The sequence below is a fragment of the Salvia splendens genome, chromosome 1 (assembly GCF_004379255.2).
Source record: "Salvia splendens isolate huo1 chromosome 1, SspV2, whole genome shotgun sequence".
Taxonomy (NCBI): Eukaryota; Viridiplantae; Streptophyta; class Magnoliopsida; order Lamiales; family Lamiaceae; genus Salvia; species Salvia splendens.
In genome coordinates this window covers 31,511,418-31,528,198 of record NC_056032.1, presented here as the reverse complement: position 1 = coordinate 31,528,198, position 16,781 = coordinate 31,511,418, and the positions used below count along the sequence as shown (strand labels likewise).

At 36.8% G+C, this 16,781-nt stretch overlaps 1 protein-coding gene across 1 annotated transcript; it reads right to left on the bottom strand.

Annotated features, from left to right (window-relative positions):
- Window positions 1–5,581: 5,581 nt before the first annotated feature.
- LOC121798202 (glycerol-3-phosphate 2-O-acyltransferase 6-like) lies at window positions 5,582–8,773 on the bottom strand. Its single transcript, XM_042197082.1, has 2 exons — window positions 8,002–8,773; window positions 5,582–6,544 (listed from the first exon to the last, which is right to left on the bottom strand). Exons 1-2 carry the CDS (start codon window positions 8,617–8,619, stop codon window positions 5,690–5,692), a joined length of 1,473 nt encoding a protein of 490 aa, XP_042053016.1. The 5' UTR covers window positions 8,620–8,773; the 3' UTR covers window positions 5,582–5,689.
- Window positions 8,774–16,781: the final 8,008 nt, after the last annotated feature.

Sequence of the window (16,781 nt, the reverse complement as noted above, 5' to 3'; positions counted from 1 at the left end):
ATGATCTAAGAGCATATATTCTTTACCTTATACACTTTGAGAGTGAGTGATAAACACACTTCTAAACACTTGTGAGCTCATGTACTTCAAGGTGATCAACGAGCTAGTAATGAAAGTGCACTAATAAGCTTTACTTGAAGACAAACAAATATTTAAGTCTAGTCCTTAGCATCCGTGTTTCTTATTTAATTTTTCTCTTATATTGTTTGAGGACAAATAAATATTCAAGTTTGGGAGAGTTGAGCTCCGCTCCAATGAAAGATGGAAGAATAATATGTGGAATATGGGATGGAAGAAGTATAGAGAGGGAGATGATTGGAGGCTCTAAGATAAATATTATGAATTAGGTTATGGGTGTGTATAGGCTTGAAAAAGATTTAGAATTGGTAAAAAGTGTCCACCAAGTAATGGGAAAATATGGTATTTTTGTGTCCTTCAATTAATAAGATAGATTTGGTTTCACATGGCAACAATTTCTTTCCTTCCTTGAATTTCCGCCTAATTTTGACTGCATTGCGCGACATTCATAAAATGGTCATAAGTTTCTCCACAGAACTCTGATTTAGATGTTCCAGGTACCCACGCGAAGCTCTTTTGAAGACAAAGGGAATGGTGTGTAGAAGGCACTGATTGGACTTCAAACTCATTGGAAGAATAGGCTCGAACACAGGCTGCTGCACCTTGGCCATTTTTGCACTTTTTTCCTATCTTTTTCTATCATTTATCAACAATCATGTCAAAATACCAAAATATATAATATACGCAATTTAAGAACATAATTTTGCATGATTGAAATTTAAAACGAGCCAAATCTAGGCCTTAAAAACATGCAAAACTCGTGTTTCTCAACGGCTTCCATGATCGCATCACTTCGGTTAACATTATCTTGCTTTATAAGAGTACACTAATTTATCTGGTGATTTTTATAAGCACCGGGTAAATATGAGCTATATGTGATACTTTATGTATTACAATGAAAGAAAATGAATAAAGTGTAATGAAGATGAAAATTACTTCCAAACCAATGAATCAAACTACTCTCTTCGTCCGCCATTAGGAGTCTCATTTCTTGGCGGCAGGGGTTTTAAAAAATGTTAAGAAAAGTGGGTGGAAAAAAGTTAGTGGAATATGGATCCCACTTGTATATAGTATTAGTTTTAAATGAAATGTGAGTGGAATGAGTTAGTGGAATGTGGAACTCTATTACCATTGTTGGGATTCGCACACACAAGGCTTTCACACACTCAATAAGATCACACACACACTCACTGTTGTATGAGATCACACAATGCAGAAAACACACACACTCACACTTTGAGTATTGAAGATGATAAACTTGGAGAGAAAACTGGAAAACTCTTTATTGATTAAACTCTTTTCTAAACTACATACACGGTGAGCTATTTAAAGCTCTATAATCAAGTAGCAACTGCTACTAACTAACTACAAGAAGAATCAAGAAAGCAAGAAGAATAACCGCTACATCTCAGCTAACTAACTGCTGCTCCAACGGCTAGTTCGGCTAGGTTGCTTCTACCTTCTCGGTTCAAGACCGAACTCCTTCCTCGGTTCAAGACCGAACTCCTTCCTCGGCTTACAACCGAACTCCTTCTCGGCTTACAACCGAACTCTTCCTTCTCGGCTCATTCCAGCTCAACGCCGAGCTTCCTTACCGAGCTTCCTTACCGAGCTTCCATACCGAGCTTCCATACCGACTTCTGCCTTCTTCTTCTTCTCGGCTAGTTCCAGGCTAGTTCCAGCTCGGTAAGCCGAGCTTACCGAACTCCTTTCTAGCCGAGCTTCTTCCAACTGAAATGAGCACTCCATTATTACAATTCTCCACCTGAGGGCTCATCTCAGTTCTTGCACAAACATTGATCCATTTCTTGCAATGGTCAAACTTGTCTCTACCTAGAGACTTCGTTAGCATGTCAGCCGGATTGTGCAAGGTGTTAATCTTAATCACCTTCACTCTCCCCTTTTCAATCTCATCTCTAATGAAATGCAACTTTATGTCTATGTGCTTGCTCCTTTCATCTGTATTCAGCTTGGATTTGTCCACCAAAATCCATGTTTTGTTCTTGAGTAAAGACTCTATTTCCTCATTCATGGCTTCAATCCATCTTTCTCTATCTTTACTCTGCATAGCTTCTTTATATGTGAGTGGATCTGCACCATCAATACCTTCAGCTGCACACAGAGCATAATACACAACATCAGAGAACTTTGTTGGTGGCCTTGTTTCTCTTCTAACTCTGTCCCTTGCAAGCTGATAGTCCCTGATAGAGTCTGATATAGACTCACCAGCCTGGTTGCCCTGAGTTGGAGCCTCTTCTTTATCTGAATCAGACTCACTCCCTGAGTCAATAACTCCACCTGCTCCTAGGCCAACCCCCACAGGCTCCACCTTGAAGAAATCACCCTCATCTTCATTGGAGTCCGGCTTATCTTTCAGGAATGGCATCTGATCCTCCAAGAACACCACATCCCTACTCACCAAGACCTTCTGCTTACCGGGCTCAATACACCAGAGCCTATACCCCTTAACACCTCTCTGATACCCCAGCAAGATACATTTCAGAGCCCTAGCTTCAAGCTTACTTTGCCTAGCATGAGCATAGGCTGCACACCCAAACACCTTGTATTTTGAGTAGTCACTGTGAGCTCCATACCACATGTAATCAGGAGTTTCAGATTTCAGGGCAGTAGATGGGCATTTATTGATGAGATAGGCTGCTGTATACACAGCCTCACCCCAGAATCTGCTGCTCAAACCAGACCCAAGAAGTAGGCACCTCACCCTCTCTAGGATTGTCCTATTCATCCTCTCCACAACACCATTTTGCTGAGGATTACCAGGAACAGTCCGGTGCCTCTTCATACCCTTCTCTTTACAAAACAGATCAAACTCAGCAGACAAGAACTCTAGGCCATTGTCTGTCCTTAAGCATTTAACACTTCTACCCTTCTCTAGCTCAACCTCCTTACACCATATCTTGAACTTTGTGAGTGTTTCAGATTTTTCTTTAAGAATATATACCCACAACTTTCTTGTATAGTCATCAATGATAGCTAGATAATACTTTCCTCCACCAATTGAACACACCGGTGAAGGCCCCCAAAGATCACTATGTATGTAGTCTAAAGGGGCTGTAGAAGAGTGAATACCTGTAGGATAGGGTGCCTTCTTAGCCTTTCCAAGTATACATTGCTCACAGGGGTCCATCTTGTTGAAATCTCCAGAGATCAGACCCTTCTTGATGAGTTCTTTCAAGCTTCCTTCGGCTGGGTGGCCCAATCTCTTGTGCCATAGCATTATGGAATCATCTGACACTGCATTGCTTTCTCCATCAACAGCCTTAGCCTTCAGATAATAGAGAATATGCTCTCTGTCAGCCTCCATCATCACTGCATCTCCAGATTTCACAAACAATTTTCCTTGACTCATCAATATGGTGAACCCTTTCTGTTCCAGCATTCCCAATGAGATGAGGTTCCTCTTTACTTCTGGAATATACCTCACCCCAGTTAGGATCTTTATAGAGCCATCTTGTAGGCTTAGCTTTACCTTCCCTATTCCTTTGATCTGACAAATGTGATTATTACCAAGAACAACCGTACCCGATGCTTCTTGAAGATCATGAAACCAGCTTCTATTTGGGCACATATGGAAGCTGCACCCCGAGTCCATTATCCACCTATGACTGACCCCACTATCACTGATATTCATGAGTTGAGCCGGGGGATCAGCACTCTCCACACAATCAGATTGATTGTGTCCCTCAGAGGCCATCTTTCTCTTCCATGCATGACAATCTTTCTTCAAATGTCCAGGTTTCTTGCACCAATAGCAAGCTCTGGTTTCCTTCTGAGCATCAGAACTTGAGGGTTTAGGGCCCTCAAACTTCTTCTTGAAGTTCTGCTTCTTGAACTTCTTCACATTCAAGGCCTCTGCAGCTTGAACATTGGAGCTTGCAGAGCCTCTGTTGGCTGTCTTCTGGAGTTCTTTGGCCATCAAGGCTGAATAGACTTCTGCATAGGTGATAGGTTTATCTCTTCCATAGATAATTGCATCACTTAGCTGGTCATACGAGCTAGGCAAGGCATTCAATGTGAGAATGGCCTTATCCTCATCTGAGATCTTGACATCAACAGATCCCAGGTCATCAATGATCTTGTTGAACTCCTCTAGCTGCTCAATGATGGACCTATCTCCAGAAAAACTATAGGCATACAGCCTCTTCTTGAGATACAGCCGGTTAGCCAAGGATTTGGCCAAGTAAACTTCATCTAACTTGTCCAAGATCTCCACCGCAGTCTTGGCTTCTTGAACTTCCCTCAAGACCTTATCTCCAAGGCACAGAATCACTGCAGAATGTGCCTTGAGCTGCATCTCCTCCATCTTTGCCTGAGCTTTTTCATCAAGCACTGGAGCCTTTCCTTTCTCATCTGGTTTTGCAAGAACTGCCGCCAAGCCTTGTTGAATTAAAACCGCCTTCATCTTCATCTTCCACAGGCCATAATCATTCTTGCCTGTGAACTTCTCTGCATCAAGCCTTGCTGCCATCTCTGAAACCGTTTGATCCTCTGCAAATCAGCTTCAATATCCCTTTCCCACAGACGGCGCCACTTGTAGGGATTCGCACACACAAGGCTTTCACACACTCAATAAGATCACACACACACTCACTGTTGTATGAGATCACACAATGCAGAAAACACACACACTCACACTTTGAGTATTGAAGATGATAAACTTGGAGAGAAAACTGGAAAACTCTTTATTGATTAAACTCTTTTCTAAACTACATACACGGTGAGCTATTTAAAGCTCTATAATCAAGTAGCAACTGCTACTAACTAACTACAAGAAGAATCAAGAAAGCAAGAAGAATAACCGCTACATCTCAGCTAACTAACTGCTGCTCCAACGGCTAGTTCGGCTAGGTTGCTTCTACCTTCTCGGTTCAAGACCGAACTCCTTCCTCGGTTCAAGACCGAACTCCTTCCTCGGCTTACAACCGAACTCCTTCTCGGCTTACAACCGAACTCTTCCTTCTCGGCTCATTCCAGCTCAACGCCGAGCTTCCTTACCGAGCTTCCTTACCGAGCTTCCATACCGAGCTTCCATACCGACTTCTGCCTTCTTCTTCTTCTCGGCTAGTTCCAGGCTAGTTCCAGCTCGGTAAGCCGAGCTTACCGAACTCCTTTCTAGCCGAGCTTCTTCCAACTGAAATGAGCACTCCATTATTACAACCATTTATGGTAAAAGTGAACCGGGACTCCTATTCGCGGACGGAGGAAGTAAATTGTAAGTAAGTTCAAGGAAAATCATCCTTCTGCAAGGTGAATTATGCCCTGCTTGAATTGACATACTTTCTTTAAACTTCCTGTTCACGTATAGAATCACTTGCCAAAAACAAAATAAATGAAAATGTATGATCTCACATCTACAACTTCTTGCCTCGTATAGGTACAAATTAAAGGATAAAACAATATTACTATAAAGTCAATAATAAAAGCATTAAGTGAAAAACCAAAGAACAAACAAATCAGAAGTTCTGGATTTCCAACAATATAATTTCACAACCCAACTAAAATAGTACTACTATTAATTAATTTTCTTTGGTGTTATTTTTGGATCCATTCATATCACAATCTCACAAACCTAAACTTCTTTGGGCTCAATCTACTTCTTGTCTTCGTCTTCACAATCATTCTCTTTCTTCGAATGCAAGCGCCCATTCGTTCTTCCCACCATCATTACATACTTATCCTTCATCGTCAAATTCGTGCACTCAAACCCTAGCGTTTCCCCCACCACCCTCTGTGTATAATCCGCCACCTCGATCGCCGTCTTCCCGCCCCTCACAGTCATCTCCGGCGGCAGCTCGTCCAGGAACGTGATCTCGAACGTCGGCCTCGGGTTCATGAACACGAAGAACCGGTCCAGCGCTTTGTATCCACGCGCCGTCGTGCCATAGAAAACGCTCTGCCTCGCGTCGATCGCCACCGGCACGATCCGGTCGCTCAGCTCCGCAAAGAGTTCGCTGAACCGGAGCAGGAACGGCTCCCTGCACGTGGTCCCTTCCGGGAAAATGACCAGATCGCCCTCCTCAAGCAGGCGCTTGACGCTGACTGGGGAGATGAGCGCGGAGAATTCGTTGATGCTGTAGGTGACGCAGCTGACCTTTCTTCCAAGGGCGGCGGCGATGACTGCGGGGTCGAGGACGGTGCGGTGGTTGGATACGAAGAGGGCGCCGCTGTGGCCGGGGCGCGGGGGTGGGGGAGGGGATCCTTTGACGATGAGCTTGATCCCGAGCGCCGTGTAGGTGTAGCGGAGGATCCTCTCGGGGAGAGGGATTTTGTTGAGGTAGACCCTTGTGAGAGATAAAGCGATGCCGATAGGCATCCATAGGAACGTGGCCAGCGCCACGAGGGGCGTCGGGCGCTGTACCAGACGCCCCTCGTGGAAGATGGTCGGGGCTGGAAGCTTGTTTCTCGGCAATGCTTCGGTTTTGGTCCGAGGTACCATGTATCCCTCCTGTGATGTATCAACATATTATAGAAATATTTATTGATATCCGGAACTATTGGTAAATGAAATGTAATAAAAATAACTACTGCTATAATAATATTATACTACCTCCGTTCCACATTTAGTGTGGGCAAGGGTTATAAGAAATGTAAAGAAAAGCAATTAAATAAGTTAGTGGATTATGGGTCTCACTTATATATATTAGTTTTATAATAAAATGTGATTAGAATTGGTTGGTGGAATGTGTGGTCTATTTACCATTTATGATAAAAGTGAAATGTGACTTTTATTATGAGACAGATCAAAATGGCAAAATGTGACACTTATTGTGGGACGGAGGTAGTACATTGTAATGAGAAAATTGAAATCAATGTATAAGTTTCATGGACCCATTTCTCATATTATTAATTGGTTGTAGGATGGAACTCCATGAATTTCTATCATGGTATCATAATGAGTTATTGACTGTGGTCTAAACTTAATTGACCTAACAGTATATTTGGAGCGAAATAAAATATAACTGACCCAACAATATATCTAGACTTTAAATTTAGGTTAGACCAAACTAAATAATATCTGACCCAACAATATTTCTAAACTTTAAATTTGAGCCTATTTGATAGAGAGATAAAAAAAATCTTTATGGATCATTCTTTTTATCATCAATAAGTTTGGAATGGAATACTATAAATTTATACCATGTTCAAATAAAAAAATAGGCATCTAATCGATATACTAAAACGTAATAACCACAACCATGAAAAAAGCACTATCGTGCCTAAAATTCGTCATGCAGCTATCACGAAGTATGCATGAGGTGATATGATAACAATTGCGTGTGTACAAAAATTTAAATTATTTAATTGCCTGACAAAAGGAAATGATAAAATCTATATATATTTTAATAGAAAAGGCAAGTTTAGTAGTACTTATTTTTAAAAATATCATATTTTGAATTTTTACGATAAAATATGTATTATATTAAATATTAAAAATTTTATAAACAGCTGCAAATGTTCTTTGTTTGTCATAATTATTTTAGCATTTGTTGTTTTTTTTGGACAAAGTTGTAAATATTGTCTATAAATAACTCGACCTCATCCATGTTTATGCAAGAGTCCAACATATATCTGTATTATTTAATCATCAGTTATCAGAATATCATCATCACAAGAAGTAGTTTGAGTTTCATTATATTTTCACACTTCAGATAATATCATGTACACATATTTATATAATTTAAAGAAATATAAATACATATAAAATTTGTGCATCGCAAGTGTATTACACTAAGTTGTTAAAAAAACTCAACAAATTTACCTAATCCGTTTTTTTTATTTATTTACTTTATTATAGCACAAATTCACCTCATTCATGTTACAATACCAATCACAAAAATCTCCCTATTTTTTAAAAATATTCCAAGTATTATTTGTGATGGACACTAAAGTAAGAATTCTAACCTTACACACAGCCATGAAGTCATGATCAGTCTCCCTATCACCGAGTCCCAAATCCGGCACGTCATCTCCGAACTCCCTAACGACTGCGGCCCGTTTGTGGCCACCCACAAGCACGCCGGGCCTCCTCACAAACCCCGTGACCCGGCCCGATCCCGTGACCTCTAACTCTGTCCCGAGCACCTTCTCCGCTCCCAAATAATTCCTCACGAAATGCTCCACCATGATCCTCGGATTCGCAGTCACGATGCACCTCTTCCCGAATGAATCGAAAACCTCCCAAGCGTCGGGCCGGACGTCCTCCGCATAGAACTTGGGGATCACGGACCGGGCCACGAGCTCGATGTCGCGGACCTTCAGCCCCGCGAAGGCCACGAACACGAGCGCCTCGATGGCTAGGGACTCGGACACGAACACGTACACGAAATAGACGAAAGGGGCCGATGCGAGGAGAGTTAAGGCGCGGATTAAGCTGCCGGCTTCCAACGCCACGAGCATGAAGTAGGGGAATGGGCTGTTGGACCGGAGGAGAGTGCCGTCTAAGTCGGCCGCGACGGTTTGGTCCGACCGGCCGTCGCGGCTGCATCTTGATATCGGCTCGAACCGCGGATTGGCCACCATTTTTTATTTTAACTTTTTAGAATGTGTTTTGGAGTTTTTGTGTGATTAGATAGTTAATTGTGTGTGAGTTAGTTATGTGAGTAGCATGGAAAGGGTGGAGTGGTTTAAAGAGAAATGAGGAGAAAAAGGGTAGGTGGTGGATTTTGGGAATGAAATTGGCATGTGGTTGATGAAAAGAAAAAAAATCTTAATGTTGAAATTATGTGATTGAATTTGTTATTATTATTAAGATATGATTGGTTGGTAGCGAAGTGACCAAGTAGATGAATCATGAATGCATTTGTTCAAATTACTTTGAAGGATAGCTTGAGAGTGAAACGATTGAAAACCATATAAATTTGAAAATTGTTTACATGAATAAAACAATATCCAAATTTGATAATTTATCAGCCATATATTTAAACTTTCATGTTAAGCCTTTTTAAAAGCCCAAAACTAAAAGGAATTCCATTATGTAATATGCTACTGGCTGAGCCCAATTTAAGTGTGGCCCAAAACTCTATATTCTTTTGGGTTACACCTATTAAGACAGTTCTTTTAAATCCATCCTGTTTACCTCACCAAAAAAGAATCAGTCATAATAAATATAAAACATTTGGTTTTCGGAACGAGATTTTATGGAGTATTATTTTGTAAATTAATGAAAAAAGAGCAAAATAAGAGAGAGGAAAAAGTAGAGATAATGTTGCTACCATTTTAGAAAATGTTTCAATTTTATTGGGGACAATCCAAAAAAAATATATTTTACTTTTAATGGGACATAAGGAGTATACACAATACACAATTGCTAATTAAAAATTTTAGCATATAGTACTAGCAATAAGATCATTCAAAAAAAATAGCAAAAAGATCATTCATACGTACAGTGGCACGTGCATGTCACTCACTCACACTTCTTAAAAAACACACACGTGTGAATTTTTTTTTTTTTTTAAACTCCTATATAAAGGAGGAAATTACAAATAAATTCTTATAAAAAAGGAGGAAAATTAACACACGTGTGATTTGAAAGCACTATATTTTCTATTGAGCTATGTGACATGTAATAATAATAAAGCATATGAAAAATAGAAGGAATAATATTCCAAAATATATTTTCTAGTGCATTCCGAGTGGACATATGTTGTAAGAATCGAATTTTATATTCGGCCATAAACTATTTGAGTCAAAATTCTTGCCCAATTCTTTTTTATGTCCACAATCTGCAAACCACCTCAAATAAGGCCGGTCACTGAAATGACAAACTCCATTGGTGTACATTAGATAATTCATATTTCCATGGAATAGCATACGAATTATACATAATGACTAAGTAATTCTTGAAAAAACTAAATTATTTATTTTACCATCACTTTTGATTTGTTTAGAAATTTATTATTACACGGATTAATAAAACGACTGATCGACAGTCTTCTTGCTTTTCATTAGATTTTCCCACCCCCTTTCAATTCGTAAATAAAAAATTACTCCCTCCGTCCCATTTTGCCATTTCCGTCCGTCCTAATTTAAGAGTCCAATTTAAAATTTACCATATTTGGACATAAAATTTAACCTCATTGTTGATGAAATTTACACTCAAATATCATTACTTTGATAAAAATAAAACAAAACAAAATCCTAAACATACAAAAAGTCAAAAGGGTCTCACTTTCCACTACCTCACTTCAATTATTATACACTCGAACAACCACCGCCTAACTTCATTTATTACACACTTCACCAATTTCTTAAAATATGTGCTATAACTAAATCTTACTCTTAAGCTGGGACGGAGAGTGTATTTAGGCCATCCACAACGCTGTTCCTATACCGTTCCTATACCGTTCCTTAAACCACTATTTGAGGGCCCCACTGTACTTTTTTACTCCATTCCTTAACTAAGGAACGGAACCTGCAACCCTCCGTTCCTTAACCGTTCCTTAACCGTTCCTTAAATTACTATTCATTCTATTTCAATTTTTATTTTTATTTCCAACTAAATTAAATTAAATAAACACACTACAAACATACTTTATTAAAAAACAAACATACTTTATTAAAAAACACACAATATTAAAAAAAATTACAACTTAAACTTAAAAAAATTAAAAAAAACACACAATTCAAATCCTAAAAAAATAAAAAACACACAATAAAAAACACACAATTAAACGTGGGAAAATAAAAAAACTACTCCGCCGGCGAATCATCCTCCGGAGGCGGTCGAGGTTTAGGGGGAGGGGGAAGACCAAGTAGTCCTGCCATATGCACAATTCCGTTCCACCAGGCCGTGAATTGGGCGTACGAGAAGCGGGAAGTGTCCGCCATTGTGGCGGTTATGTACGCCACCATAAGTGTGTTCGAGCCTCCTTGTGAGCCCGATCCCGAGGCCGACTGGCTTGATTCTCCTCGGCCCTTCCTCGCTCTAGCCGCTTTCGCCGCCTTCGTCCCTTGCGGACGACGGCGCCCACGGCTAGATCCCTCGTACTCGGCGGCCGTAACCCCAACCTCCTGCGTGCCACGATCACTGGGCGCATCGGTGTCACCAGACGAGTACTGGCCGCTCGTCGTGTGCTTCGTCCGCTTTGAGGTTGATCCCGAGCTGGAGCGGACACCACCGGCCCACCTTTCCTGGGCGCATCGGTAGACATCACGGACCTTTTCCCAGAAGCACTTGGCGGCTTGTTGGTTGCCGACGATGGGATCATATGAGACGGTGAGCCAGGCGGTGTACACCGCCTTTGTTTCTTCGTTGGTGTAGGGATGCCGGCCCAGATCCTCCGGCTCCTCCTCCTCATCCTCCTCGGGTGCCTCAGACGCAGCCCTGTAGCTTCCACCGCCTCGGCCTCCTCCCTGAGTGGGTTCAACGGGGATATCCTCCCGAATCTGGGACAAACCCTGGGAAAGCCGCGAGCCGGAGCCTCGAGCGTAGGCATCCACATCGAAAGTGGGTGGTTGGTACCCACCCGGCGTCGCCGACCCCTGCGTGCCCGGCGTCGATGACCCAGAACCACCAAGTGTGTTGTACATGGTCTCCCAATCGCCGAACGCGTTGAGATCCCACCCTCCGGCGCCGCCACCACCGTAATTGCCGTCGCCGGACATTTTTTGAAGAGATAGAATATGAAAATTGGAGAGAAATTGATGTTGATGTAGGAAGAATAGATGTGTAGTTGTGTATAAAATGAATGAATTAGGTGTATTTATAGAATAAGAAAATAAAAATAAAAATTAAAAAAATTAAGAAAAAGTTAAAAAAAACGGTAATGTTACCGTTTAAAAAAAAAAATTTTTTTTTTTAAAATTCGATTTTTATAAAAAAAAAATAATTATTGCGTCATTGCTGACGTGTCCCACTCGCGGGCCGGCGAGTGGGAAGCACGCACGCACGGGGATCGGCCACGTCGCCCAGGCGCGTGGCGGCTTGTTCCGTGCCGTCGGCACCCGGCACGGAATGGGAACGGGACGGGAGCGGAATGCAGCGCCGCAACGCGTTCCGCGGCGAAACCGTTCCGGCGGAACGGCACGCGGAACGGTTTCGGCACGCGTTGCGGGTGCTCTTAGTAATAGTGGCGGACACAGTAAGAGGTGGGGAAGGGCTTAAGCCCCTCCCAAGAGTTCCATTTTCTTGGTTTTTCTACTTTAAATTTTTTAAAAATTCTGAAAATCATCTTCAGCCCTTACTAAAATATTGTTTTAGACGACTAAATGAACAGATGTTGAAAGGTAAGGAGGGGCTGAACGAAATTTAAAAAATCAAAAATTACAGAGGTGAAAATGTAGCAACAATGGCTGCCGTGTGGTTGAGTAAGGAGAAGACAGGTTTAAAACAAATATTAATAATATTATATTACTCCTATTACTAAAGAGCCTTGTAAAATGTGTAAATGTTGACCGCTGGTCACTTAAATGCTCTCATTTCGATACATTTTCATTTTGTTTAAAATAAAGTACTGCTTTACAGTGTAAACTGTATTTAGTAATTATGGATTGACCACAAAATTTTAAAATGAATATCAACCCATAGAAATCTAATTATAGGAAGTCACGGAAAAAATCATCATTTACAAAAATTAATGTTAATATTCTTTTTTAATTTAAAAGTATTGGACTAGTTTTATATAAAATGTTTATGTATGTGTTATGTGTATAAGTGTTGTGTTTGTCATTTTTCATAATATGATATAGTATTATTATATATATGGGGTTAGTGATTAATTGAGAACTAAATTAAAATTAGAACTTGATAACTTGTCAGTTTCTTGATAATAATTCGATGATTCATGAATATCAGTTGAATTTTATAATATTGAAAAATAACAATTAATATATATTATAATCAGCGAACTGAGAAGTTCGTAAATTTCATTTTAGTTTAGTTATCAATTGATCACAATTATATATATACACTTTCTTGTCTTATAAAATAGAGATTTTAGAAATATCATTTATTAAGAAAAAGGAAGAAAAAAATAAATTAATATTAGTAGATAATGAGACCCACATCATTAACAGTATAATGTGTGGTAAAAAATCTCTAAAAATAGAATTGAACTGCATTTTACGTACGAATCAGAAAAAAAAAAGAGAAAGACTATTTTATGAGGGCAAAGTCACTAGTAATATAGTAGAGCCCCTGCCAATAAAATTTCATGCGTTCGCCACTATTTAGTAAAGAGCTTTCAACACATGGGCGTGTTCAATTTCCTTAACCTTTTTTTTACGAGACAATTATGATTGTTAAAAATTAAAATATAACTCATGGGAAGGAAACGACGGCATGCTTACGGATTAATCTGCTAGGAAAATTAGAAGTGTGGATCATAACTATTGTTTAGTTTGAGGTATTGAGGAGCTCAAAGTTTCAACTCTATATGTCAATGGTTAGATTATTAGTCTTTTATCTAAGAGTTTTATGGTTCAACTCTCCATAAAATATATTTATAGCTTATTTTCTCATTTATATATTTGTTTATTCTTTCTTTATTTTATCAATTAATAGTATAACTTCTTATTATCAAAAAGGGAAATGCTACGTGGCCACATTATGGCCTGCCATAAACTGGTTTAATAGCACAAAAAACCGGTTTACTTAAAATATTCGGTTTAGTTAGGAATTGATTTTACTTTTGTGTCCTTTACATGTTTGGACAAATAAACGAGCGAAAAGGGAGCAGGAATTTAAATGTACAACTAATGGAAGCAACATACTTGTATTGATAAATGGACCAATAAATGAACGAACAGGGGTGGGAATTTAAATGTAGATGTTGTAGACAATTAATTGAAATCTTATAATTAAAGAAGCATGCTATCTATCATCCACAATTTTAAGTAAATAAAATCAGTAACTCCATCGCAAATTTTAACAATAAAATCTGATTCGCAGTTTATTTGTTTAATTGAATTTAAATTCACCTTAATTGTCCAATCAATCTAAAAATGAATGCTAAATGTAATAGATTAAATTGATAATTTCATACACTTGTTTGTTTGACTAAAAGTAAAGTTTCCATAAAAAATTACTCTTAAGAAAATAAATCTGAAAATATGATTTCTAACAACTTTACTTTCCGGTTTAGAAAATATCAAAATATTTCAATTTTTTTTATTTATATTTAATTTTATTTGGATTTTATATTTAATTTTATTTATTTAAAATAACCAACTAATTAATAAAAATGTGGAATACAACAAAATATTAATTAAAAATAGATATAAAAATAAGTAACAAATAATCCTTGAACAAGTTCAATCTAATAATCTAGTCAAAATTTTAAAAGGTATGGAACCCGATTACTTAATTTCATATTATTATATTAATTTGGTGTTAGATTTAATTGGAATATTCAATTAAACAATTTAATTGAAGTTAGATTCACTCGATTATAAGATGTAACTAGATAATTCAATTGAACTTAGAATCAATTGAATAATTCAGTAGTGCTTATATTCACTTGAATTCTTCATCTGAATTTGAAATCGCCTTTGGCCAATTGATTAAAATAATACACTTGAGATTTTTTTACATATACTACTCAATTGAATCTTCGATCAAATATACAATTCTACTGTTTAAATTCACTTGATTATAAGATCTAAACCAAATAATTCAATTGAACCTAGAATCGATTGAACAATTCATGGTGTTTAGATTCAATAGAATTGTTCATTTAAATCTATAATTTACATTTATTGTCCAATTACATCTAAACATAGTATATAAAAGGTAATCGATTAAATTGATATACTGATACTACTAAATTCAATTGAATCTTAGACCAAATCGAACAATTCTACTGTTTAGATTCACTCGATTATATGGTGTAACTAAATAATTCAATTGAACTTAGAATCAATTGGACAATTCAATTGTACTTAGGTCCACTTGAATTGTTCAATTGAATCTAAGTCTCACCTTTATTGCCCAATTACATCTAAACATAGTACTCCTTCCGTCCCATAATAGATGGCACACTTAGGAAATGACACGAGATTTTAGAAGATGTTATTTTGTGTTAGGTGGAGAGAAAATAATATATTTATATTAATGTGATGGGGAGCTTTTTTTCCAAAAAAAAAAGAAATGTGACATCTTTTATGGGACAAACTAAAAAGGAAAGTGTGACATCTATTATGGGACATATGAAGTATATAAAAGGTAATCGATTTAATTGATATACTCATACTACTCAATTCAATTGAATCTTAGATCAAATCGAACAATTCCACTATTTAGATTCACTCGATTATAAGAAGTAACTATTGAATTGTTCATTTGAATCTAAAATTCACCAAATCGTTCAACTACATTTCAAACATATAATACAAAAAAATAGTAGATTAATTTGTCCAATTATGATTAATTTTCTTTAGTTGAGTTACTAATACACTTATTATTAACTTTTTTATTAAAAGAGTTATACTCCATGCTAACTGAGATTTAGTATCATATAGTATTTCAAATTTATAAATATATTTTGTTAATCTATAATATAATTTTGTAGTATAGTACACAATATATTATTAAGAATGAAAATTCTTAATTAAAATAAATAGAAAAATGAGTTAATTATTCGGATCCAACTATTTGATTAAGAAATTATAATGACATTAGTGTATGATTAAACAAATCTTTTAGAGTGCTTAAGATCTAATATCATAAAAATAGATAGATCAAATACTGAATTATTTTCATCCTACTATTTGATTTGCAAAAAAATCTAATGAAATAAGTGTTTTACTGCATAATTTTATATGTTCTTAACATGTAATTTCACAAAATAGGAAGATCAATTAGTGTATGATTAAATAATTTTTTATAGTGGTCAAATTTAATACTATCAAAACATAGATATATAAAGTAATGAATTATTTTCATTCAATTATTTGATTGGTAAAAGAAATTTTATTGACATTAGTATTTTTGCAAAACAGATAGATTAACTATTGAATTATTCTTATCCACCTATTTAATTTAGTAAAGTTTATAATGAGATTTAAATTTGATTAAATAATAATTTAGAGGTGGTTCAGTTTTCAAATATCACAAAATAGATTAATTAATTATTGATTTTTTTTTTCTTGTATGAGAATTAAATCCAATATTCGACTAGGTTATTTAATTGAGTGTAAGATAAAATGAAAGTTAAAACAAGCCTAAAATCAATTCATTTGTTCAATTTAATCTAAAATTATTTAAGAATTTTAAATATTCAATTTAATCTAATATTATTAATAATAGAAATTCTAAACTTAATTCATAATTTTCAATCGAATCAAATATCAATTAGAATACTCAAATGTTAAATCGAGACAAAGTTCACTAATACCATCTTTCAAGATTGATTTCACATGCAATATTTAGTCCTTATGAGTTCAATACCAATTCATTCTATAGGTGAATTTACAGTAAAAAAAATACTAATCCACATATCAAATATTTGGTGTATTTTGTTGTAGCAACAAAAAAATACAGTAATAAATACAATTACGAATACTATATTTTATTCTAAGACTACTCAATTCTAAATTAATATATATATATATATATATATTTTTTATATATTCTATTTTTAGGCTTATCATTCATTATTTATTTTAAGAATACTCATTCCGAATGAAGAACATTATTTTTTATATTATATTTTTTGTTTACATTTTCATTATGAACTATATTCTTT

Excerpts from the sequence above, each read along its gene's own strand:
- LOC121798202 (XM_042197082.1), bottom strand. The coding sequence starts at position 8,619 with ATGGTGGCCAATCCGCGGTTCGAGCCGATATCAAGATGCAGCCGCGAC. Across the intron at positions 6,545-8,001 it reads ACTTCATGGCTGTGTGTAAG|GAGGGATACATGGTACCTCG; the intron begins GTTAGAATTCTT and ends GATACATCACAG.